Source organism: Myiozetetes cayanensis, unplaced genomic scaffold (assembly GCF_022539395.1).
Source record: "Myiozetetes cayanensis isolate MyiCay16 unplaced genomic scaffold, myiCay2020 scf31, whole genome shotgun sequence".
NCBI lineage: Eukaryota > Metazoa > Chordata > Aves > Passeriformes > Tyrannidae > Myiozetetes > Myiozetetes cayanensis.
In genome coordinates this window covers 1,309,844-1,336,489 of record NW_026087533.1, presented here as the reverse complement: position 1 = coordinate 1,336,489, position 26,646 = coordinate 1,309,844, and the positions used below count along the sequence as shown (strand labels likewise).

Here is a 26,646-nt window from a genome sequence, read left to right as displayed (position 1 = left end):
GACTGGTGCTGGGAATACAAAAATCCCCAGCCTTGCACTGGCAGTGATGGAGCTTTAATTTATTCTGAGAACACTCAGGGAAACCATCAGAAACGGGCAGGGAGAGGTGGGAGGCAGATGTGATGCTCTGTGACGCTGCCACCACATCCCTGTCAGTGCAAAACACTGCAGCAGGTCATCAGTTCCTTTTTGTCTCCTCCCTGTGCCCCCGTGGGATGAGGAGCTTGCACTGCACGTGCTCTGCAGGAACTGCCTGCTGGTTGTGTGGCATTTTCAGGACAAATCCACGTGGCTCGACAAGGAGAGAGACTGTGGAAGTCCTTGCATTACCTGTCTGCTCCTACAATTGGATTTAATAGAGGGGAAGCCCAGAAGGGACTAATTAGTCTGTGCAGACAATCAATGTCGTGCCACATTTCTTCGTGCCTTGGTGGCTAAAGGTGACCCCCCTGGCAGGGATGGAATGCTTTCCCCTCGCTCTGGATGTGCTTTCATTTTTTTGTCAGTCTGGTTTCCTCCCTAATTGCGTTTTTAGCAATCAACCCCAGGGTCTCAGCCCTTGTAGAGCAGCATAATAGTATTGACATTGGTTTTTTTCTGCAAGTGATGTGTTTTTGTAGTGGTTTGCAGTGACAATTAAATGATCAGAGCTGGAGAGGATGAAGCTGTATTGCAGCACAGAGAGCCATAATGAGTGGAACTGTAATTTTGCCTCTATTAGACTAAAAGAGGTCTGATGCCACAACCCAAAATTGAATCAATCCTTCACTCAAGGAGAACATGCAGAGAAGTAACAGAGAACTGCCCTGGGTTTGCAGTTTTCCATCCAAATACAGTGTTTGCTCACATGGTCCTTTGCTCTGGGTTGGGTTAATTTAACTGCAGGGCATCCCAGGGTCTCTCTTGGGCACTCCTTGAGGGGCAGCTCCAGGATGAGGGATCAGACACAGCAGAGCAGCTCCTGCAGTCACAGATCCTCTTGTCCCCATAGCCCACAACCCTTCCATCAAAACAGGCTCTACTGGCAAGAGGAGTTGCTTTTGCCATTAAAAGTCATCCTTAGGCCTGTGTTTTTGTGCTTGTAAAAACTTCTGTGTGGATTTGGGTTTTTAGGGATCTTGTCTGTACTGATTTCCCCGTTTGCCCATCTCTGGATTCCCCTCTCTGTGTGTGTTACAGAGGTGCCAACGTTTTTGTCAGCTCTTGCAGTGACTTTGCAGCAAGAAGTTGAGTCCAGTGAGAGGTGATTTAAAGCTGCAGGTTCAGGAGGTGTCATCCTGCTCAAATCCACGCCACAGTTTGTGCTGGGAAAACCTCCTTGAACACACTGTCCATCTTTTTCATGTTTAGCTTGAATTTTCCACTCCTTGGTTTCCCTCTGCAGGATAACTGTCAATAATAAATGTCTCTCCATCCTGAGCATTGCTTACATCTTCCCTCCACCTTTTACTGTCTGTGGTTCAGCTGAATATTAGAATGACTCACTTTTTTTATGTGCTCCCCCAAAATCCATCTCCTCCTCCATCCCCTTCACCAGAGATGTTGTTCCCCTCCCATTCTTATTTTTTTTTTTGTTTTTCTGTTTTTCTGACCCCATCTGAGTTTTGAAGCACAAACCCCTTGGGCAGAGCATCCCAGATGTGGTGCCATCACAAGAGATTTCCTTTGCCCTGCTGACACTGCCCTCCCCCACCCCTGGTGGTCTGACTGCCTGGGCACAGGGCACCGTTGCAGGAAGCAACTCCTGGGAGGTTTTTTCCCTGGAATATGGACTCTGCCAGTGTTCCTATTTTTCAGACAAGCTGGAGAATCACTGATCTGCTTTAGGACAGGGCCTTGGCCACCCATGGTGGCAGCATCACTTCAGAGGCAGCTGCGTGTCCCGGGCAGCCCCAAGTGCCACCGGGGTCGTGCTGGCAGGGCTGGGATCACGAGGAGGGCACTGTGGGGATACACCCACTGTATTGTTTCCCACTCAAAGAAATGTGGAAAATTGCCTTAGGTAAAAGCTGAGCTGTGGGGACCCACCAGGGATATTATAAAAAGCAGAAAGGGGAACTTTCTGAGGCCTTTCTGAGGCCTGAGCTGTCCTGTGTGATCGTGTTTTGGTTTCCCTGCAGTGCCATAAATTCCTCCTCCTCATCCTATCTAAGACTCAGTTCCCACAGAGAGGAAATGAGCAGGATGCATTTTTATTCCTGGAGTTGCCTTGAGGGCTCCTGGCTGAATTGATGTGCATTTTGCAGTCGTGGTGGTCAGGAGGGGGGGGCAGCAGAACTTGATGCCACCTTGGACTCCCTGAGGGCAGACTTTGGTTGGCAGAGTCGCTTTGAAAGCCACTCTGAAGGGCACAGGAGTCCAGGAAGGCTGGACATCCTTCAAGAAGGAAATCCTGAGGTATTTTGCCTCAGTCTTTAACAGTAAGATCAGTTGTTCTGTGGGTGCCCAGGCCCCTGAGCTGGGACAGAAGAACAGGGAGCAGAATGAAGCCCCCCTAACCCACAGGGAAATGCTCAGGGACCTGCTCCACCCCTTAGACACACAAGTCTTGGGTGGGACCCACCCCAGGGTGCTGAGGGAGTTGGCAGAAATGCTCACCGAGCCACATTCCATCATTTCCCAGCAGTCCTGCCTGACTGGGAGGTCACACCTGGCTGGAGGTTCACAAATGTGACAGGAGGAGGGTCAGGAGGAGGATCCAGGGAACTCCAGGCCTGTCAGCCTGATCTTGGTGCTGGAGAAGGTGATGGAGCAGATCACTCTGAGTCCAATCACAGGGATCAGGCCCAGCCACCGTGGGTTTGGGAAAGGCAGTGGATGAGGAAGGCGATGGATGTGTCTGCCTGGGCTTTGGGAAAGCCTTTGACTCCATTTCCCACAGCATTTTCCTGGAGACACCGGCTGCTCGTGGCTTGGGCAGGGGCACAAACAGTGCTGGGACAAAGCTGGATGGATGTCTGGGCTCAAAGAGAGGGGAGTTCATTGATCTCTGCACCGATCCTGACTTGTTATCTGAATTAAATTCCACTCTGCACCCTGATGTTTGACCAAGAAGGAACCCTGGGTTTGCTGGGACATCTTGGGTAGTGTAAAACTGCCAGTGTTAAACCTTGTTTGAGCTGCTGGGACCTGATTCAAGCACTGGTGGTCAGAGTGCCACCTTCATACCAGGCTTCCTTGGGTGAATGATTCCATCATTCCGTTCTGAATGGTGGGGGCTCGTTCAGCTCAGACTCTTCTCCTGCACTTCCACTGGAGATTGGCAACTTCTGTCTGCAAAAGATCCATCACTGCAGCCAGGAAAGAGGAGTTTTCTGTGCCAGGTCCTGTCTCCATATCCAGCCCTTCCTCTGTTGTGCTGTACCATTCTTTGGAAGTTCCTTGTTTGTCTTGGTGCAGTATCCCTGTCTGGTAAATTGGGACACGGGAGGGTTTTATGATGCTTTTAGAAACCTGGAAATTACATTGTCTGGTCTGGGTTTTGTAAAGGGATCCTGCTGTTTGTTCTGCTGCAGCTTGGCATGAGTTAGGGGAGATTTCAGTGACTGTCTGGCCCTGAGGACACCTCTGTGTGTGGTGACCCTCGGCACGGTCCTGCAGGGCCTCCCACCTGGAGTGTCCCCAGGGATGCAGTGGGTAAGACCAAGGACTTCTGCTGCACACACAGGTTCAGAAGTGGCCTAATAATTCAGAGGTGGTCTGATCATTTAGGGGGAGTTGTGAGAAGGGCAATAAACTTCATAAAATCAGTGCCACTGCGGTAGTTACACGTTTATCCGTGACCTGGCGAATTCTGCAGGTGTCATAAAACATAAATTAGATGAGTTAAACCCAGGGCAGACTGTCAGGAACTTCCTAAGGGTTCAGGCAGGGCAGATGAGGGGCAGCCTGATGACAGATGAAATGTGCCACCAGTAAAACCCAAAGACTGACAGTGGAGGCAACAACTCTGGGTTCACTCGAGGGTGAGCTGAAGGAAAGGGATCAGATATCCCATTCCTGTTACTATGGACCCCAAATCCAAAAAGCAAACAAGGGAGTTTATCAAAGATCAAAAGCAGTTGAGGAAATACTCGTTCAGTAGCTGCAAAACTGTCCAGGGTGGTTTTTTTACCATGATACAGCTGCAAATGGTGGAATTCACCCTCACTGCCTACGTGACACTTGCAAAGAAGTGTAACCACTGGGAGGGTGTGAGCAGCGAGGTCACACCAGCAGAGACTTTGCAGGGCAAGGCAAGTTCCTGGGGGCTGAAGGAAGCAGGGTAGAAGGGGTGATTCAGCCCAGCTGGGAGCAATGAGTCCCCCCCAAGAAACCTGCTCCCTCTTTCCTGTCTGCAAACCACCAAACTTCCTTCCCTCCCCTGGCTGGCCAAGGTTTTATCGTGTGGTTTTCAGCCACATGAAGATTTTGGATGTGGCTCAGAGCACTGAGAGAAAAAAAAAAAAAAATAAAAAAGAAGTGTCTGTGGCTAAACAGGATGGTCAGGTATTTGTAACAGCAGATGCTGAGAGCTAAACCTCCTAAAGCCTCAAAGGAAGAAATGCTTCGTGGCTTTGGGTTTCAGCTCAGTTTTAGGGAGAGGGCTGAGACAAAGCTTTCTCCAGGTTCATGTTTTTCCATTGTTGGGTTTCTTGTGCCTCCTGCCAGTGATGGCCCATGCTGGGGCCCTCAGGTCTCTGAATCTGGTGCTGCTGGTGGTCATGCCATGGCTGTGCCAGTTCCTCCCGCTCTGGGAAGTGTTTGTGGTGGTTGGACAAAATTCAAGGGAACGCAGCAAATAACCTTTCAAAAATGCATCAAATGACTCAATTTTTATCTTTTTCTGTGTCTGTTTGAAAGAACTATTTCCTAAATTAGTCTCTGGGCTCATAATGGCCGTTTCCCCCCCTGCCTCTCAGATCCTCTCGGTGTTAGATGGAGCGTGGCTCTGCAGGAGGTGTGAGCTGCTAACGATGGGATTATGAATTCCACAGTGCTCTGGGAGGGGAGGCCAGATCTGCTGACACAAACTCCAGCTGTGGCTATCCGTGGGATCTGCTTACAGCAGGAGGATCCTTTGTCCAGGGCAAATCCTCACACGGAGTGAGCTGTCACTGATTTGTCTCTCTGATGCGAATCATATGAGCACATGAGCAGAGGAACCAGCATCATGTTGAAGCAGTTATCTCCATAAATACACTGCAGCCTTCAGTGCAGGCAGATGGCATCTGCAGCAGCATTCCCTGTGTTATGGCACTGTCCCCTCTCCTGCTTTGGTTTGGTGTTCCTTTAGGTTCCTTTGCTTTCCTATTTCTCTGCTCTCCCTGCCTGTTTGACACTGCAGGAAGATGCCTGTGCTGAAGGATGGCTCAGTCTCCCAGAGTGTCGGATAAGCTGCAGTGTTTAATTTCAGATTAAATCAAATGTCCCCCTTTCTGCAGGAGGAGCCAGCCCCAATTGCTTTAATGAGGCTGATGAAGGGACTGTTGGACACAAAGAACTTGCTCAGAGATTTCCATGTGAGAGTGTAATTAGGGGTAGTGCAAGTACAAGGCTGATAAAGGAGCAATTTCATGTTTTAAATGGCCAGGTGATTACCAGCACAATGACAGGGAGAAAGGAGGGCGAGAAAGAAACCTCAAATACAAACCTGAACAGAAGAGGAGAAATCAGGACTCCTGATTCCTTTTGCTCCTTTTGCTGCTTGAAAATTAAGTCAGCAACTGAAAAAGGGACATGGGCCATCCCTAACAATGAGTTATGTGTGCCCTGGAATGGAGAGAACTGGGCATACTGGGCTGGAGGCTGGGAGACAGTGGGAGCTCTGCAGACCTCAGCTCAGTCCCCTCTGGCCAGATAATGAGAACCTTGGGATGAAGGGCTTTGATGTTGGGGTTTGGAGATTTTTTGGGGTCGAGTTTGTTTTTTGGAGGGTTGGGAATGGCGTGGAGTAGATGGTATTGCTGTGGCTTCAATCACAGGAGATAAAATAGAGTATGTGGGCTACCAGATGCCCCTGGTTGTGATCTAGAGAATTCCTGATGCTGAAGGACAGAAACACAAACTGTTCCCTCCCATGTTGGACAACAGGACCTGGTGGTGCTGCTGCTGGAACAAACTGGGGCTCCCTAGACACCCATTTTCCTCTCTCTTCTCTAGTCTGTGTCCAAACCTCAGTCTGTGACCTCATCACCTGAATGAATGAGCTACTCAGCATCCTCTCAGCATCTGCTCTCCCTCTGCCACGGAGCTCAGGCACCACTTGGCAGGAGGGGAAGGGTTTAGTCCTGAGCTCACCCCTCCCAGGGGCCACCCAGGAAGATTAATCTGAATTTCAGGCGTAGCAGGTCCCCCAAACACCCACGTGGAGCTGAGATTGCCTGGTCTCTTCTTAAGCAATGAAACAATGTTCTGCCTGGGTGGGACATCAAGGGGTCCTTGTGACTTACCTGCCTCTAAATCCACTCTTGCAGGTAACTGGGTTGTATTTCCATGGGTGCATCCCATGCAGACCACGACATTCTCCTCCCATCAGTTCAGGGCTGGATTAATGATCTTTGTGTATTTTTTTTACTCAGTTTTAACTTACTTTCTTTTCCTTCATTATGAATACATAGGGGTTTAGGATTTATTCTATATTCACTTATTTAATTGCTCAATCTATTCTAGTGCAGCTGTTTTTATTCAATTATTCTTCAGTCTGGCTGCTGGTTTCTCATCATCCTGGTTTGGAACTGGCTTTATGGGGAAGATACTAAAAGGTGACTGATGGTGTTGTATGTCGTTGGATCCCCTATTAAGAGGGCTTTAGAAGGCCTGATTTTCCAAGATGGATGTTTAGAGATTTCTGAAGACCAGACTTAATTCCTACTGGATAGAAAAATGAGTTGCAAGAAGTACAGTGCTTCAAAAACGCGGCCTCTTGGAAATCTGAGGGGACCAATTTTGTGTTACCTTATTCTTCTTGTGCTGCAAGTACAGGAAATTGCAGACTTCATTTGCTGAGCAGCAGGAGACTAAATGACTTGTCTCAGTCTTACAAGTATTTTTCAAACCCCCATCATGCTGCCTGGACAGAAAAGAAGTGAATGTATAATGTGAAGGAAGGATGGATGACCAATCTCAGTCTCCTGGGTAAACCTAAGCCATGATATCGTGCCAAAGATGAAAGAGCCTGGAGTCTGTGCTGGTTACATTTAGTGGTAGCACAATTTATTTATCCAAAAATATGGATGTTTTCTTCTCTTTGTGTCCATTCTGGGTGTCCCATCCTATCAGGAGCCTGGGCAGGCATCACAGCTTGAAGTGTGGCATCAGTGTCTTCTCAGGTGGCTTTTGTGGGTGGGAAGGTTGGATCCCAGGAGGTTTAGCTGGGATGCAGCCAGGTTGGAGCCCAGGAGGTTCCTCAGGACGTTTCACGGTGCAGGGACAGACTGGGCATGTTTTGTGGGAGAGAGATGACTGAGGCAGCTGGGCTGGACGGGGGCACACCTTGCCCAGAGCACCCCGAGTGCCTCCCTTTGTGTTCGAGGCTGGGGAACACCAAATGCCCGGACATTTGGGTGACTGAGCTCAGCCCTGGGGCTGTTTGCCCGCACACAGGAGCAGATGTAGGGCACGACAACACATTCCAGACGAGGCAAAACACAAAAGCTTCTGAAGATATTTTGCATTTAGGCTGCTTACCCAGAGCTACCGAACGGCAAACGAGCCCCGTGGGGGTGTCGGTGACACAACCGGTGACTTCTTTTGGAGGTGGGAATCTGCTCTTTTTTTTTTTTTGGGTATTTTTTTTTTTTTTGCCTTTATCATGACACCTGTCGCTCGTAGGTACAAATCAAACGAAGAGTATGTGTATGTGCGAGGCCGTGGAAGAGGGAAGTATGTTTGTGAGGAGTGTGGAATTCGCTGCAAGAAACCCAGCATGCTGAAGAAACACATTCGCACGCACACAGACGTCAGGCCGTACGTCTGCAAGTACTGTAACTTTGCTTTTAAAACCAAAGGTAAGAGCTCGTGGCCCCCCTCTCTGCTCTCACTTAACGAGCCTTCCTGGGGGCGCAGGGGAAGGGGAAGCCTTCCCAGGAGCTGGAGGGAGGGGGATGAGGGAGCCTGGAAGTGGCTGGTGTTTTCAGAAGAGCCCTGCGTTTGTGGCTGCACGTTCCGGCCTGCACCATCCCACTTGTGCTTCTTAAAGGGAATGAGCCTGAACCACGGGGTTTACACCCAAAACCACCCCAGAATGAGAGCAGGAGCTCCAGGCAAACATCCCTCATGGAGCACCTGGATGCATCTTTGGGTGGCTTTTCGTGCTGGTGCTCTCGAGATCTGTTGGCACTGCCCATCTTCATCCCCCTCAGCTGCATGTGGCTTCCACATTTTCTATATCATATCAGTAGGCTTTTGTTCTCTAAAGGCCTCCATTCCAGGACATTAATTGCCATTAATTAGTCATTAATGATCCACAGCCTCACTGCCACTAGATATTCTTTGCAAGAGCCCTTTGTCATTGCCTCAGTGAGTGTGTGAGTGAACATTGTCAGGAACATGTAAAAACCAACAATCAGTGGGTAATGGGACTTTTCAGAAGTGCCAGAGGTGCCCAGGTCCCTTTAACTTCTCATGGGAGTGGGTTTGACCAGTGTCCTCTCCATCTTTGGGTGCAGCAAGTCTTGTAACAAAGATGAGGAGTTGAGTTTCTTGATTATAATTTGATGTAAATAATGAGCTCCAGGAGTGTTTGGACAACGCTCTGAGGGACAGGGTGGGATTGCTGGGGTGTCTGTGCAGGGCCAGGGGTTGGACTGCATGATCTTTGGGGGTCCTTCCAACTCAGGATATGCTAAAATGTCCACTGTCTGTAGCTCCATCATTGCAGGTCTCAGAAGGTGCCACAGCAGGGATAGTCAAAAACCGATGTCACCCAAGGGAGTGGCACGGTGTGGGTGTGGGCAGGAGGCACTGGGTGCTGCCTGGGCTGTGGCATCGTGTGCTGGCCCAGAAGGGACAGTGGAGGGCATGTCCCTGCTAGAGAAGTGACCCAGACACTGGTGGTTGCGGGTGGGCAGTGCCTGGAGCTTTGCTGCTAAAGCTGGGGGGTGATTTCTGGGCAGCAACGTGTTGGTTGTCACTGGCAGTGTGGGGAAGTGAGACTGAATTCGAGGCCAGATTCTCATGCTGCAGATCTGAGTGATGGTTCTTTCTCACCCTCCCATCCTGGAGCTATTTCTGCTTCATTTTCTTCCTCTTCCTCTCTTGCTTTTCCTTCGTTCTGAGGTTTCCCTTTGAGAGGTGAATCCATTCAGCCTCTCCCTTCACTTCACCTCGCTTCCCACCATGCTTCTCTCGGGCTTTTATTCAGGATGCTGTGATCAAACCATCCTTTTCACCACCTCTCTCTCTGGCTGCTTTGCTCTTCATCTCTGCTCCCTTGAAGCACAAGATCTGTCAGCACTCACTGTACCCATTGCAAACAGCATCCAAGGGGTTGCTTCCCTTCTTTGGCTTGGCATGGGGAAGGGAGCATGGAAATGCTTCCTTCCAAAAAAAAGAAAAACAACAAAAACCAAACCAAACCCAACAACCCCGTGTTGGGATTTGAATGGGAAAGTGTCCATTTGCCTGTGGATGCATGGAACGGGCAGAACTTCCCTGGATCAGTGATTTTCAGGATAAATAGCTGCATGATGGTGACTTGGAATTGCATGAAAAGGGCTCTTTGCTGGGAGGGGGGCACAGTCAGAGCCTGGCTGTGCTCTGGGGGGGTGTTGATCCTCCTCAGAGCTTGGGGTAAAAACACAACAAGGACCTCTGGAAGAGTTGCTGGAGAATGAAAAAAAAAAAAATGTGTGTTGATAAAACCACCAGCTGCAGAATCAGTGCTGGTGGTGCTGGAGGGTGACCTGGAGGTGCAGGGGGTTTGCAGGACTGGATTTTCCCTCATTTTGCAGACAGTCTAGAATGGGTTTGTTTGGGCCCTGATTCACTGGGAGCCTCCTGGGGAGGGGGGGTGGTTTTGCAACCACAGCTTGTTGCAGAATGGAGAAGCTGCAGCTTTTTGTACTGGGCTGCACTGGCAAAAATATGAGCTGAGTTGAAGCTTTTTTAGAAATCAGCTTTCCAAAGTTAATTTTAGCCTTCAGCATGAACTCCAGGGGGATATCTGTGGAGCTGTCTTCATTCTGGCTGTGGTAGATCTCTCCAGCATGATCTAATGCTCTAAACTCTCAAGTAGGCTGAAAGCAGTTAAATGGGTTTTTATTAGTAATTTTAATGAGGATCTTTATCTGGTTAAAATGTACCTCATCCCCCCCCACCCCTCCCACTCCAGAAAATCCATATTTGTGTTCCAAGAACTGGGAAAACTTTTGCAACAAAACATTTTCCCTTTTTCACTAATTGTCTGCTTTTTGTACCTTTCTGTCCCTGGAAGCAAAGCTGTTCCTTTGGGTTGCTGAACTGCAGGGGAAATTTATTTTTATTATTATTTTAAAGCAAATCCATGACATTTTTTTGTGTGTGTGTGTGTGTGTGCTCATTTAGCTGATGGAAACAACAGTCTTGGACATTTGCTTTGTAAAGATTGTCTTGATTTTCTGTTTCTGGACCAGGTATAAAGGTGCCTCTTTAATGAGGTGTCTCTGCCTCCACTGTGGAGCTCCCTGAAGAGGTTTGTGACCGTGGCCTCCATGAGGTTGTTTAAAAGAGGTTAAGCAGCTTCTTCATTGTTTTCTTAGCAGGAAGGAAATGGAGAAAAAGCTGCAGTCTTACAGTTTTCCCTTTCAGGAAGGTCAGGGAGAGCTTTTTTTTTTTCCCTTGCCCAGCCTTCCCTGGTCTCCCTCATTTTCCAGCCCCTTTTCCCTCCTGCTCTGGGGTGACCTGGGGCTGTGGGGGGGCAGTGTTGGCACATTAATGTCCCCCTCCCCGTGCAGGCATCCTCCTTCTCCACAGCTATTTGCTGTTCCTGTTCAGCCTCCCATCAGCCTCTCACCTCCTGATTGCTTAAGTTTGCCCCCAAATTTCCGGGCCCCGCGCGGGGAACGCGCTGTGCCAGCACCGCTGCCTCTGCTCGGGGATCACCAGGGACGAGGAGCTTCACAATCCTTTAAAAGGTGCTTGTGTGAAGGACACCAGTGCCTGCTGGCTGAAGAGACCCGTTTGACAGTCTGGGCCACTCACAGTTTCCAGACACCAGACTTCTCCATGGCCTCAGCCACAGCCTTCCTTTAATAAATGAGTTTGCAGTTCCTTAAATCAGCCCCTGACAGGCAGGGAGGTTATTGAACATGCTAATATATTAAAAGCATTACCCCCTCAGCCCTCAAAGGCAAGGTTGTGGCTGCACAGTGTATTGTTGTTACTGCTCCAGGAGACTCAGCTCCTGCTAAGCCTCCTCTGGAAAGTACAGAGTGGGTCCAACTGGCTGGAAGCTGCAGGAGAATGAAGTGCTGGGAGAGCAGGGCAGAGTGAGAGGTGGATTTGCAAAATATCCCTGTGTGCTGGGGCCCTTCCTTAATGACTGGGAGGAGGGAAAGGCTCTGAGCATCCCTGTGGAGCCACTGCTGGGAGAAGAGCTTGGTCCTCTCGAGCCTCCAGCAGGATGAGAACAAAATTATCCTCAGGAATTTGCTGTTCCCTTCCACGACGTGGTGTTCTGGGAACACAAAACAACCCAATGGTCCAGACAGGAGATGAAACACTGTGAGCAAAAAAGCTTCTTTAACCAGAGAAAGGTTAAAAAAAAAAAAAAAAAGAAAAAAAGAAAAAAAAATAAATGAGTGCTGGAAGTGAAGGACTGGTGAGCTCAGTGAAATATTAAGTGTGATTTTGTCTAAATAGTGCTGCTGTTAAAGGCTCAGCACAAGCCTTAATGGAAAATGTGCTAATTCCCAGGATTTTGGAACCTGCACACCCAGCCTGGGTACCCTTCTGGAAGAACAGTTTTGATAGGTTTGATCCAGAAGGTGACTAATATTTTATAGCCCATGTCAGTACAGGCAGGCCTGAAGTGCAAATTCTCTCCTTTAATCTTTATGTCAATAAGTATAAAAGATAATAATAAAAAAATTAAAAATGAAATATTTTGCCCAATGAATGACATAAATTAAAGCTTTCCTTATCCTAAAGTCTCACCTGGGGACATTATCTCCACACTGAGACCTAAATCAAGGCCTGTGTTATTTAAATCCCACATAAAATCTGTTTCAAGGATCTATCTGGGATGAAGAGCTTTGGCCTGTGCCTGGTTCTCTGTGTGTTTGTGTCCTGTTGCTGCCTTGATGCTCAGGTCACACAGTTGGTTTTGTTTGGGTTTTTTTGTTGTTGTTATTGCTGAACTGACCAGATTTAATAGGAGAGCTAGAAAGCTTTGTGTATCCCCAACACAGATAGGATTATTTTTTTCAGGAATCTTAATGTTTCCCTTCCCTCCATTTTGCTGTAACTCCACCACCTTTCAAATATGATCGTGGATATTCCGAAAAATTAATTTCCCTCTTTAAATTGAACTGGGAAATCAGTCCTAGTCCCTGTTAAGCTGCTTTAGGTGCTTTTGGAACACTGGAGTTTTAGCCTTCTCCAAACAACACAAGGATTTAAGCTGCTTGAAGTCCAAAATAAGACCTCACAGCATCAGGAGGGCTTAAGCAGCTGGAACCCAGAGCTGTGGGCAGGCGTGGTGAGAGCTGTGCTGACACTGCCTGTGCTCCTCCAATGGCTGCACAGGGCTCCTCCAGTTCCTCAAATTATGGAAATACAGCCAGTTTATTCCAAATCTGGGAATTTTTTGGTGAACAGTCCTTAGTGAGACCCATTTACCTGCTTAGGGTTCAATGGAAGTTCTCTGCTGTCGAAATCCCTGCCTGGTTGTTTCTCTCTTGCTCCTTCATATCTGTTTTTTTTTTTCCCCAGGGTTTTCAAGGAGGCAATGCTATGTGGTTTTCTTCTTTATTATTATTATTATTATTATTATTTAAGTTGGGAGCCAAATCTCTGGAAGGCAACAAGTAGCTGGGAGTCTTTCCTGGTAGGATTCATATCCAGCTTTTAACTTAGGCAAAGTGGTGTTGATTTTCCTGGAAATCTGCCGAAGGACTTTAGAGTTTAATCCTGCCAGCATTAATTAAGGGATCTAAAAAAAAAAACACAAACTAGAGGAAGAACCCTGATAAGATAAATATCCTTGTCCTCCAAATTGCTCCCAGGATGATAACTCAGCTCCTCAGCTGGTGGAGCGGAGCCTCCAGCTTTTAACTCCCTTTGGAGCGATGCAGAGGGGTCAGATGGGAATCCATCCTGCTGAATCTCCCTTCCCTGGAAGGATTCCAGCATCCCTGTTTTGTTGGGATTTCTCTTGGTGTGCTGGGATGGGCAGGGGGAGATTTGCTCCCAGAGCTTTGCAGGGTGATCTTGTTGATCAGTGGTGGGTGAACAGAGGAGGGTGAGGGAGGAGTGGAAGCAGAAAAAAAAGGAGAAGGGGAAGGAAAGCAACACTTGCAATGAGTTGGTGCTTTGGTGTTTGGCCAAAGGAGGATGAGGGAAGAGAGAAAGCAGAAAAAAAAAGGAGAGGGGGAAGGAAAGCAACGTTTGCAATGAGTTGGTGCTTTGGTGTTTGGCACGAACTCGTTGGCACAGGGGTTGGCACTGCCCTGCTGTGGCTCCAGCTCCCCCTGAGCCTGCTGGGGAAGGAAGGGCAGCGGCCAAGGGGTGCCTTGCACAGGGACAGCTGCCTCCAGGGAAGGCAGAGGAAAGGGGAAGTGGCACTGGTGGCTTCTGGCAGCGTTTGGGAACCCAAACTGCAGCTCGGGAGGGAGCTGGGGCACAGCAGAGGGGCAGGGAGGTGGAGCTGGAGGGCTGGGGGCTGAGATCTCATCCCTGCCCTGCTCCTGCAGCAGCAGAGGAGAGGGAGAGGAATGGGAAAGCACTGGGGCTGAGGCAGCAGGAGGGACCTTTGTGTCCAAGCAGCCTTTGGACAGCTGAGGGGGGCTCGGTGGCCGCTGAGAATTTTGGCTTTATTTCCCCTACCCTTTATTTTTTCTCTCTGTTCCAACTGCTTTCCCCCCTTGGATAAATGTTCCCCTCTGTTCAGCATTTCCCTTGGCTGTAAGTGGGGTTAATTACTGTCTAATTAACCTGCCTGTCATTTGGGAGGTGGAATTAGAGAGGTGAGGCCGTGATGCCCACGAGTGATCCCATCCCCCTGGCCCTGCCCTGCATCACTGGAGGGGCTGCAGTCCTGCCCCAGACAGTGCATTCAGCAGCCCCCTCCCCTCAGGAATTCATGTTATCCCCTCAGGAATTAATGTCATCCCCTCCTGCTGCAGCCAAAGCTGGGTGGATGTAGAACAGGGAATTTCTGAGCTTGTCTGGGGGCTGTGGCAGCACCAAAATTCCTGGTGGGTGCCCCCTCCCCACTCATCCCAGCGTGGCACCACGGCTGAGTGCAGGGGTGCCACAGAGCACGGGAGAACCAACCTCCCCTGGTCACAGCAGGGTTTTCTGGGGCTGATTTTCTGTTTCTTGTCCCTGGAGGGATTCCAGGTGACTGAGCAGAGCTGGGTCCCTCTACCAGCCAAGCTGGCATGTGTGTGATGGACAGGCAGGGCTTCATTTCAACACTTTGACTCAGTTTGTGTTTTTCCAAGTTAGATCCAACATGAAATTCCAGCTCCATGAGGCCACAAGTTGGACTTGCTGGAGACTTTTCACTGAAACAGTTTTTCTTGTTGGAACAATGGTGATTCACTGGAACCAGAGGTGACCACGAGAACAGCTCTCGTCTCCCTGGGTGTCTTTGGGTCCACAACAAAACTCCTGGTCCAAGGTGGAGAAAGAGGGGTTTGATTTGGAGCGAGGACCTGAGCCAAGCTGGCCTCCTCCTCCCACCTGAGTGTCCTCACTGTGGGGCTGAGGGTATTTCAGCTTAAAAATAATAAATCTCTCTCACTGGAGCTGGTTTGCCGCATTTAAATTATTAAATATCCCTTGAATCCACATCCAGGTTGGGTGCCAGATACACAAGGATATATAGTCAGCCTTTGTCTCTCCTGGTCTTTCCTGTTGGAGCTATTCCATTTTGTATAAAATGGGCTAAATAAATAATTCATGGGCTGAAGAGAAACTGAGTTAGGTGGTTATGGGACTCTTCTGAGATGTGAGGGCGTCACAGGTAATTCTCTGCTCCACTGAACAGTTGCTTATTTATTTCTGCTGTCCAGAGCAGCAGAGCAGAGGTTGATAGAGGCCCTCTGTGCTCCCACCAGCTCAGGGACCTGGGGACTCTGTGGATTGCAGGACACCAGCTGAGGGACCTCAGCCTGCAGTGAACGTTGGAATAAAGTCAGAGAATTCACTTTTGAGTTGGATTTTTTTTTTAATTTTGGAGAGAAAAACAAGCCTGGTGTTCCTTCCTGCCCTCCAAGTCAGCTACCAGGAGGGCTGATGGCACATCCTGGGAATGGGGAATGCTCAGCCAGTTCCTGGGCTGTGATGGGCTATAAAACAGCCCTTGGTGGAGCTTCAACAGAGCCCAGGTTTCTTCTCATCCTCCTCAGCCCATAAATCCCATTCCTGGAAGTGTCCAAGGCCAGGTTGGACGGGGCTTGGAGCAACCTGGGCTGGTGGAAGGTGGCCCTGCCCATGGCAGGGGCTGGGACTGGATGGGCTTTAAGGTCCTTCCAACCCAAACCATTTATGATTGATTATACATATACATTTATAAATATATTTATATAAAATATATAATTATAAATTTATATAATTATATATTTGTTAATATATTTATATATATATATTTATAATAGGTGGAGACAGCAGGTAAAATGGGACCTTTTATCTTTATTTCTCCTACCCTTTTATTTTTTCTCTTTGTTCCACCTACTTTTCCCCCTTGGACAAATGTTCCCCTTTGTTCAGCATTTCCCTTGGCTGTCAGTGGGGTTAATAACTGTCTAATTAACCTGGGAGGTGGAATTAGAGAGGTTCTCCCTGAGGCCATGATGCTCACTAGTTTTCCCATCCCCCTGGCCCAGAGCAGGGACCAACGTCCCCCACAGCCCCTCCTGCCCCTCCCAGGGGCTGCTCTTCCCATCCTGGCCCCAAGAAAACCTCATTTGCTCAGTGCTGTCAGCCCCTGTGTCCCAGAGGCTCCTCAGAACTTTTCCCTGGCACTTTGGTCCATGCCAGAGCCCCTAAGCCATCCTGCTGGGGAAAAATAGGCTTTTAAATGGTTTTTCCTTGTTGCTGTCAACTCAAACCCTCATTTTATTGTAGAATCATGAAATTGTTGAGGTTGGAAAAGCCCTCTAAGATCACTGAGTCCAACCTAAGCCAGCACTGCCAAAGCCACCACTAAACCGTGTCCCCAAGTGCCACATCTGCAGGTTTTGTGGACCAGGGTGGAGCCAACCCTGTGGTGCTGAGGAGCTTCTCACCTCCAGATGGGTGTGCTGGGATGAGGTGGGGGGGTGATGCTGCACTGAGATGTTTCTCTTCCCTACTTTCCTACCCTTTCCCCTTTGCTGCACCATCACAGCTGAGAGCAACCCAGGACTTCTCTTCCCCCCAGGCCCAAAACTGTGCCCCAACAGCTTTTTTGGGTTGCACAACACCTGAAAGGTCCCACAAAGCTCCTTCCAGCACCTCCTCTGGCACCCCAGTGCAGCAGCAAAGGGACAAAAGGAGGACTTGGCCTGGTGTTTGTCAAGGACAGTGGCCTGGGCACAGTCAGGGATCTTTGTCTGGCTCAGAGCCACAGTTTTAACTTGCAACTAATGAAATACAAATTAAAAAAAAAAAAAAAGAGCCATGTTTGACCAAAATCTATTTTCTGCTTCTTTTCAGGGAATCTGACTAAACACATGAAGTCAAAGGCCCACAGCAAAAAATGTCAGGAGATGGGCGTGTTGGTATCTTCACTGGTGGATCTGGAAGCCGAAGAAGGTAAAACCCTTCACGTTATAAACCTGCTGTTGGTGCTGAGAGAGGGCAGGATGCATCCAGGCATCCAGGCAGGGGCTCCATGGATCACCCTTCCAAAGATGTGGGGAGGTTTTATTCAGCCCAGGCTCCTTCCAGCAGCCAGGGGAGATTTCTCTCTGTGTGTGGGGTGGGGTTTGGGGCCATCCTGGGGGGCTGCACCAGTGGGACAGGCTGGGAGCTCCTGTCTCCTTACTGGGGGTTGTGTGTTAGGAGTGAACATAGTGGTGGTGCTGGTTGATGCTTGGACTTGGTGATCTTGGAGGTCTTTTCCAGCCCTCAGTGACTCTGTGATTCTCTCTGAAGTGTTTTGGCTGCAGACAGAGGACAGGGGTGGGTGGCCCAGCACTGTGTGTGGGCTCTGTGCATCATAATAAATAGTGAATCTGCGGCATGAGGAGGTATTTTGGGGTGTCTCTAGCAGGGAGCTGAGGAGCCTGACTGCTCTGGAAGAGCCCAGGTCTCTCCTGGATGTGGAGGGAGTCTCGAAGCAGCAAAATGAGACCCACCCCGAGGATGCATTTCCTGAGGCTGTGAACCCCCACCTTGGTGCTGCAAGCACAGTTTCATGGGTGGAGGAGAAAAAGCAGCCCTGGCACCTCAGATTAGGGTCTGGCAGCACATTTTGCTGGAGCCAGAGTGGTGAGAGTGAGTGTGGGGGTGACCCTTCAGCCCATGGCCCCTGCAGGCGGTGGGGATGGACACCAGCAGTGCAGCAATATCAGTGATCAGGTGATGCTCTTCTCCTGAAAGGGCCTTCAGAGAAGGACTTTTCCACCAGGATCATCTTCTGGGGACCAGTCCAACTTCCTGTGTGTGGCTGATCCCAGGCTGCTCCAAATTCCCAGTGCAAACCTGGGCTGCATCTGCAGGCACTGCGAGTCCCGGGGGGAACCTGCTTCCCTCATCCCTTACCCTCACGTGTGCATGGGCAGGATGGAGGTGAATCATCCAGGTCAGAAACTATCTGGAAGATTTCTCAGCAGGGAAAGAGCCAGGAAAACCCAAATAACACAGGGCTCTGACATTTAGTGGCATCATTCTGAGTGCTTTACGAGGAGATACATTTCCCCTGACTCACCTGCTTCCTTCTTTCATCTCCTTCTGCACAAACACACACACAGAGTCTGTCCAGGGCTCTGGAGGTTCAGGAGTCCTTCTTGGAGAAGGACTCTCTGTCAGAGAGCAGCCCCCAATCATTTAACCCAAAATGCCCTCTGGCAGTTGGGAAGGGTTGGGCTCTGGGTCCCCAGGGAGCACTTGGATGCTTTGGTGATTGCTGCTCTCTTTCCTTCAGTGAGACCCTGAGTATTCAGGGATGGAGCTTCTGCAGAGGAATGATGGGGACGAAGCTTTAGGGGCAGAAGAGCTCAAGCCCCCATGAAATTTGGGGTCTTTTGCATTCAGCAGGCCATTTACATTTACAGGAAACACTGCACAGCTCTCGAGGGGAAAAGGCTCTGGGAGCACAGGTGACACTTTTCTCCTGAAGGAGCCTTCAGAGAAGGACTTTTCCACCAGGATCATCTTGTAGGGACTTGTCCAACTTCCTGTGTGTGGCTGCTCCCAGGCTGCTCCAAATTCTGGAGGCACTGGGCCCATCTGCAGGCAGAGCCCACCCCACTGTCTCTGTGCCAGTGAAGTTATTCCTGGGTAAAACACTCGGTGCCACAGAGCAGGGTGGGGGTGGGGGTGTTTCTGTTTGTGTTGCATGATCACAACACCAGTGCCCCTTCCTGGTTGCCAGCCCAGCAATCCCAGGGGGAAAGCAGCCCTTTTGGATGACTTCAGCAGCTTTTTCCCTGTTTCATCCCCTGTCTCAGCCTGGATGAGTTTGGTTCCCCCGTGCCTGGTTCTCATCCTGCCACGGCCCACGAGGGGCTGCTGGCAAGGGGTTAAAATGAGCTCCAGCAATCACAGGGCACCAGGGTTATTTTTGTCAAGTGAACATCAGCTGAGCCAGTCCTGGAGTGGGAGCCAGGGAATGTGAACTGGCCAGGAACAACAAACACTGCTTATCACCCCGCTCCCCTGCTGGGGGCAGGTCCATCCCAGGCTCTCTTGGGAATGGGGCTGTTCCTGGCACATGGGCAGTGTCACACACTCCTCCTCCACAGGTGATTAAAAATCACTCTGTGTTTCCCTGCAGGACAGGGTTGGCTCTGCTGCAGCTGCAGCTCCTTGTGCTGGGGTGGTGCCAGGCTGTCACAGGGCTGGGGACACTGTGCCCACCAGGCATTGCCCACTGGCACCTCCAAGGTGCTTTATGTCTGAATTTTTGGATAGTAAAGCTTAGAAATGCTGGTGTTGGTGTGCTGGGAGCAGTGGCAGGGGGAGGCTGCTCCCATGTGGGATTGCTGGAAAAATCTTTCAGCCCAGGAACTCACTTTAAATAATTGATTCACTGATGGCTCTTACATCACATGTAGGTGACACTTCTGCAGGTCACTGAAGTCATGGAGATGCTCCCAGGGCTGGAGCCCCTCTGCTCTGGAGCCAGGCTGGGAGAGCTGGGGGGGTTCCCCTGGAGAAGAGAAGGCTCCAGGGAGACCTGAGAGCCCCTTGCAGGGCCTAAAGGGGCTCCAGGAGAGCTGGAGAGGGACTGGGGACAAGGCATGGAGGGACAGGACACAGGGAATGGCTTCCCACTGCCAGAGGGCAGGGAGAGATGGGATATTGGGAAGGAATTCCTGGGCCCTGGCACCGGTTGGGCAGAGAAGCTGTGGCTGCCCCTGGATCCCTGGAAATGTCCCAGGACCAGGCTGGACAGGGCTTGGAGCAACCTGGGCTGGTGGAAGGTGTCCCTGCCCATGGCAGGGGGTGGAATGAGCTGAGCTTTAAGGTCCCTTCCAACCCAAACCATTCATGATTCTATAATCAAAGCTGGTTAGGGAAAGAGGAAAGTGGCTGTGAAATATTGGTTGCATAATTCTGAAAGAACAACTGTTATTTTAAACCTTTCCATTATGGAACTAATGAATCACATTAATTGAGTGTCACTGCTGCAAACCTGAAAATCCAACATCCTATTTATGCTCTGTGGAACTGGAGCTCTGAAGACACCAGGGCTCCCTTCACCAGGCCAGGGAGAATGTTTTCCTTTGTGATTCCAGAGCCATTCACCCCCAGGTCACACAGGGTGAGCGTGGGGAAAATCCCCTCTGGTGTGAAAGCCCTGCCAGGCTTAGGAAAAGGGAGCTCTGGTAGGGGATGAGGCTGAGCTGCTCTCAGCCTTTGGCCTCATGGATAAAGAAGGTCTAAAAATCCCCAGAAAGGCTGGTGGGCATCCCCAGGTGAGGGATGGGACCTTCACTTGGTGTTGGCCACCAGGAAATCACCGATCCCTGGGTGTTTGAGGCTGGACACGTGCTGAGCCCCACCTGGCTGCAGAGGGTTCCTGGAAGGGACTCCCCTCCCCATGTTGCTGTTGGCTGGGAGGCTGCCCCTGGAATGTGTTGTGCTGTCTGGAATTTATTGCATTATGCAAGAAATCCGTGTAATTTTAGAATTGAAAAAAAAAAAAAAAAGGAAAATAAAAATACATGGTCCCCGTTTCCTCCCATCGAGGCAGATCCCTTGTGTTTGTGTAAAGGGGATGGGCTGCCAGGCAGGAATGCAGAAAGGTGCACTTGAGAACGTGTGGGATCAGGGGATGTTTCCTTGCTCCCCTCCCAGCTTCTCTTTCACCTGGTTAAAGCCAGCGCTGAACTTCTACCGAAAATTGAAATTCTGCTCCATGAGCAAGGAGGCCCATTGCTCACAAATGTCAAGTAAACAGTAACTAAAGCAGCCAAGAAGATGGTCAGAAAATGGGATTCTGTACTGTAATGATTGGGGCTATTTGGATGGATGAGAAAATAACATAAAAATGGCAGAAAGGTGCATGAGAAATCAGAGCTCACAGCTGTGTCACACCCTTGTGCTCAGAGTAGTGGGTTGCAAAGAGTAACCACAGTGTCCTCTCCCTTCTTTGCAAAGAGGCTCAGAACTAGAAATTAAAGGGCTATTTTAATTAAAAAATTAAAAAAAGGACTAGAATTTCCACGTGACACAAGGCAGAGCAGGAAGGTTGCTGTGCTTTCCTTTGGGGAGCAGCAGTTCCTAAAACTCCCTGGATTATTTTAAACTGGGGTTGTATTTCACTTGATTGTTTTTATTTCTATTTAAGGGGCAGAAGAAAGCAAGGGGTGTTACTATAAAAGGAGATTGGAGTCTGATTCCTCACTCCTGCCTTGGTTTTGCTACCACTTGGGTGGAATAACCTTAGAATAAATAGTGAAATGAAATGGAAATGAAGTGGAATGGAACCCTCAGCCAGAGCCATCGACAGGACACATTCCCACTAGTTCCCTCTCTCTGCCTTCCTCCATCCCTCCCTCCCTCTCTGTCTTCTCCTGACCTGCCCTTTCTCTCCCCATGAGCTCAGCAGATGGATTTGGGTTGCCAGAAGCCCGGACTGAGGTCTGAGCTCTGTTCCTGCCTGCTGGAATCGTGTCAGGAGGCCAAGGCGGATTCCCCTGGGGCCGTCCCAGGACTCACTGAAACGTTTCCCGTGGTGGCAAATGCAAACTGGCCTCATGTTCCCCTCACTCCCCACTCCTGACCTTGGCCAGTGCCCACCCCTTGTGTGACTGGGGCCAGAAACTGAGCCCACCCAGGGCAAGGCTCTCCGTGGGTGAGGCCCTGCCTGTCCCAAACCCCTCGAGATGTCCAACCCCGCCGTCACAACCAGGGGCTGGCTCCTGGCTCGGCTGGGGAAGCACATTCCTCTTCTGCAGGCCAGAAATATGCAGGGCTCACCCTGCAGCTGGGAGAGCTGCTTGTTTGGAATGGTTTGCTCTGAGCTCAGTTCCTTTTGGGGAGTTTGCAAACAGCCCTGCGCTGGCTCCTGGGCCCAGCACTGGGGAGGGCTCTGCAGTGCAGGCCGGGCTGTCCGTGGAGAGCTGTCCCTTCCCTCCACGCTGGCAGAGTTCTGGCTGCATGGGCCAGCTAGCAGATATTTTGGAATGGGATGGGAAGCGAATGAGAAGCTCCTTTCCATCTCAGTTTTCAGGCTGGCTCTTGGACGGATCACCGGCCATGGGAAAATGCCAGTCGCCGGTAATGCCAAATACTTCCCGAGCATTTAGTAAGGCCCTGGTATTCAAAATAAACAAAATTAGGTGTTTTATTCCTGGATCAGAGGGAGTTCTTGCTGTGTGGCTGTGTCCCCTCTGCAAGCCACCTCCCAGGTGATCTCAGGATCAGCTCCCTTTGCTGCTCCTGCTGACAGATGGCAGCTCTGAAAGGGAAACTGCTCCAGTGCTCAGCAGAGGGGGAACAGTGTCCCGGGCTGAACTGATGGGGAGAGGGGCCAGCAGTGCTGCAATTAGTTCCACACAGGTGCCAGAGCAGCATCCAGGCTTCCAGAGCCAGGGGCCAAGCGTGTCCCGGCAGCTCTGCCCCCTCCTCTGGGTGCTCGGCGCAGGCAGAGCTCTGTAAACTGGTGATTATCGGCCCCTCCAGAGCGCTGGGGACTCGCAGCCTGCTGGCAGAGCAGTTCCTTGAGCTGCAGTGACATCCAGTGGCTGTTCCCGATGGACCTCTCGGGGCTGAGCTCGCCCTTTGCCAGGATCGCTGCACATCTGGCCGGGGAGGAGCAGATTTGTCTGTGCAGAGCAGAGCAGAGCAGAGGGGAGCCAGCAGGGATCTGCCCCGGAGCTCCTGCTGAGCTCAGAAGGCTCCTGCTGGCCCTCAGAGCAGGAGAGAGATGCTGTATTTTTTACCTGCAGAAATATTTACATCCCTTTAGAATTTGCTTTTTGTATCTCCCTCAGTGTTTACAAGCCCTTGTTTACAAAGCATCCTCCTGCAAGGCCTTCCACGTACAGACCCCAAACCCTCTGCACAAGGAAGTATCTGTATTCCAGCTGGAATTTATCCAGTGAAGAGAAAATCCACAGAGGCTCTGTCAACCCTGTTGTTTCATTTTTAGTAAAAGGCCTGTCTTGCTGATGTTTAACTGTCAGGAAATCTGGGCAGGAAAAGGCCCAACACATGGAGATTGGGAACTCTGATGTTATTTTGGAGACACCATCGCAAGAAAAACTCATAAAATCCCCCACTCAGAGGTGACAGTGCTGGTGTTTCCCTCATCTCTTAAAGGCCTTTTTCTGTTTGTGTTGACAGAGCAATGGCTGGAATGGAGATTGGGGTCGAGCAGGAGGTCCCAGTGGTGGGATTCACTCGGGTCTACTGGGAATATTGGGAGTGGAGTTGGCACAGAGGGCGGGACTGGTCAGATGTAGAAAAGAGCCAGGTCCTCTCCCTTCTTGTGCCCTTAGAACAGAGCAGGTTTAGCACAGACCCTGTGTGTGTGTCTGACACTCTGTTTTGTGTTTTCCATCCCCCCAGGAACCAGTGAAGACCTATTCCAGGACTCTGAGGGGCGGGAGGGATCCGAGCCAGTTGAGGAACACCAGTTTTCAGACCTCGAGGAATCTGACGATGATGATGACAATGAGGATGAGGAGGATGAGGAGGAAGAGGAGAGCCAAGATGAGCCCCCTCTGAAGCTGCCTGAAGGCACGCACACCACCCTCCTGCTGCACTCTTCAGGTGGCTCTCCATCTTCTCAAGAGGAAGGCACTGAAACAGCATCATCCTTAGCCCAAGAGACCGTTTCCAGCACCCAAAAAGCAGGTGGAGGCCAGCAGGCCTCGTCCTCGGGGCTGGAAACCAAGTGGTCAGCAGACAGCAGTGACATTGCTGTGTGCCACAGCTTCTTGAGTCTCCACAGACCAGCTTTGACCTCCACCGAACAACTGGCTCCTGCTGAAAGAGAGTCCGTCACCAGGCCACAGATGTCCTTGGCCATGGACCTGTCAACCTCAAAAGACACCTCCCCAAGGAGAAGGTGGTCTCCCAGCCAGGACTCTGGCAGGGGTGGTGGTGGCAGCAGGCCAGCGATGGCCAGAAAGCACTTGTTAACCAAAAATGAAACGTCGCCCAAGAGGTTCTCACCCACGGCAGAACTGTCCCCTCTGAGGTGCCTGTCCCCAGGGAGGGGGTTGTCTCCTTGCCAGCGGGTCTCTCCCAGGAGAGAGGCATCTCCTCTCAGATGTGTGTCACCGAGGCTGGAGCTGTCACCCAGCAGGCATCTGTCCCCCAGGAGAGAGCTGTCCCCACGAACACACCTCCCCCCAGAAGGAGAGGTCTCCCCTGGGAGACACTCATCACCCAGCAGAGACATGTCATCCGTCAGATACTTATCCCTGAAGAAAGTCTTGTCTCCAGGCTCCCTGGAGTCGCCCAGGTACCCATTCCCAGGGAAAGAGGACTTGCCTGGCACGAGCAAATCAGCAGCAGATGACAAAGTTCCAAGCTCATATCAAGCCCAGCACGGGATATTATCTTCGATGCCTCTACCTCACAGGTTCTTTGGCAAAAACATACAGCTCTACGAGTCCAAGCTGGTAAGTTCAGTCCCCTCCTGCCTCCCAGACCCCACAGAACGTTCTGTGATGTGGCATTTAAGGAAGGTTGTCACGCCAAGTGCACAGTGACTCTGTCACCAGTGTCACAGGAAAGGGACAGTGCAATGGGCTTTGCACCCATTTGGGTCCTGCCCTTCTCAGCTGAAGAGAAATAAAGCTGTCCCTTCTCCAAGGGGTTATTTCCACTCCTGACCCAACTTGTGTCCTGCTGAGACAAGCAGCAAGGACAACCAATTAGTGACTAATTGTCACCAAGAGCCTTTTTGTTCCTGGGAATTTCAAACCCCTCCCTGAGATCTCCCCAGCTGGGGGGAAGCTGTGCCAGTTTTTCACTGGTCCGTGGCCTGAACCAGATCTGAAACAGCCCTTGCTGCCTCCTGGGCCGTGTTAGACCTCTGTTAGATGAACTGCTGAGCAATGTTTGTTTGGACATCTCTGATTTCATCTCGCTTCTCTCTTCAGCACAGAGAGGTGTTTCCCACTGGGTCCAGAAAACTATTTAATGTTTCTGCTGGACATAACAGTTCCTACGGGTAGAGGAGAGTGGCATGTTCCTCCCACTGCTCCAGGCAGGTTAATGTCTGGTGTGGTGGAACATTCCCCATCCCTCTGGAGTGCCTGGCTCTGCTGTAATTTGTGCTAGTGAACACGAGTTGCTCTGCTGGGACACTGGTGTGAGGAGAGACTCCAGCCCTTAGGGGCTGCACTGGGAAGAGAGAGGCCTTTCCACAGCCCCTGGAGAACCTGCCATGGCAGATCCTGACCCAGGTCCTCTCCAGACAAGCCCCTCTGTGTTCCTTCTGTGTCCATGATGATGTTCTCGTGGTGCTGCCTTCCTTCTGCTTCCTTATCTCACCTTCTCAGAGACTGTCCTCTCCTTTAGGTCCAAACCTTTGCTTCCTTTAATGCTATTTCCCTTTCCTGTCAATTAACTCCTTGGGTCCTTCCACCCTGAAGCATCTCTGTCAGGACAACTGCCTGCTGCCACTACTTGGAGCAACTCCCCCAAGCTTCCAAGTGCACAGCAGGAGATAATAAACCCCTGCTTTTCTGCCCATTCTCACCTTTCAGCTTCTTCTCAAACACCTTTTTACTCCCTGTTCCTGCTCCTTTCATGCTTCCAGAGTTACTTTGCTCACGTGTCTCCAAAGCAACAAAAAAGACCTGAATGGAAAACTTCCCATATCTCAGCCAGATGGACAGCAGGGCTTTCACTGAAAAAATTACATTCCTGGTAAGGCTACAAGAGGCAGAAAGACCAGAGGTGGATTTATCAGATCCTAAACAGAGCTTGAAGATGCTCTTAGCTTAGTTTCAGTGTAAGGCTTTCTGTCAAGTCCCACCACGACCATCTCTCTTCCCTCTGGCCCTTACAGAAGGCAGTTCCCCCTTCTGGTGGCTGTTGCACCATTAATATCATTTGTTTGGGGGTTCCCAGCACCCCCACAGTGATTTGGCCAAGACTTCATGTGGATAAGTGACCTTTAGCAAGTGTTTGGGCTGACCAAGTACCCACCATCTTTGGTGGCTCTTGCTTTTTCTCCTCTCTGCCCTCTTTTGCTGCTTTCCTCTGTCACCTCTTCATAGAGATCCAGCTCACAGGGTCAGGAGATTGTTCTCCATAATCCTACAAAGAAATTAAGTGGATCCTCCCGTTTTATCACTGACCCCATCTCAGTGGAAAGTTGATTTCAGTTTCTGTTGCTTCCCCTTCTTGGGAGTCCTGTGTAGGGGTTTAGTTGTGACCTCATCACTAATTAATCCCTTTCTGTTTAGCCCCATATCTCTCCATGATGTACATTAGGAAACTATGGGAAGCACCGAGAGAGAAAGAGGAAAAGGTAAAATTGTAGGGCCTTAACCCTTGGTTTCGAGAGAAAATCTCACCCATGAGGGTGGTTGGTGGGGCCACACTGGGTGTGCTTTGGTCAAACCGGAGTTGACGATGCCTCTCGCTCGGTCTGAAGCATCCCTGCAATCAGCAGCTGTGAGGGTGCAATCCTGCTTTAAGAGAGTGCAGTAAAAAATAAATAACATTAGCCCAGGCTCTCAGGAACCCAGGGCTGGAAAAGGGCTGAAAAGGGCTCCTGAGCAGCTCTGATGGCAGCAACCACTGCCATCCTCTGCCGGGGTTTCAGAGGCAGCTCTGAGAGGATGACAAGGGGTGGTGGTTTTAAACTGAGAGAGGGGAGATTCAGATGAGATACAGGGAAGA

At 50.3% G+C, this 26,646-nt stretch overlaps 1 protein-coding gene across 6 annotated transcripts in view; it reads left to right on the top strand.

Moving 5' to 3' along the window:
• HIVEP3 (HIVEP zinc finger 3) overlaps positions 1-26,646 on the top strand; it is a 261,024-nt gene that overhangs the window by 227,657 nt on the left and 6,721 nt on the right. For all 6 annotated transcript variants that reach the window (XM_050326111.1, XM_050326112.1, XM_050326114.1 and 3 more), the window contains 3 exons: positions 7,813-7,988; positions 16,822-16,920; positions 23,350-24,410. In XM_050326111.1, coding sequence (XP_050182068.1) covers positions 7,813-7,988; positions 16,822-16,920; positions 23,350-24,410 — 1,336 coding nt within the window. The remainder of the gene's footprint in view (positions 1-7,812; positions 7,989-16,821; positions 16,921-23,349; positions 24,411-26,646) is intronic.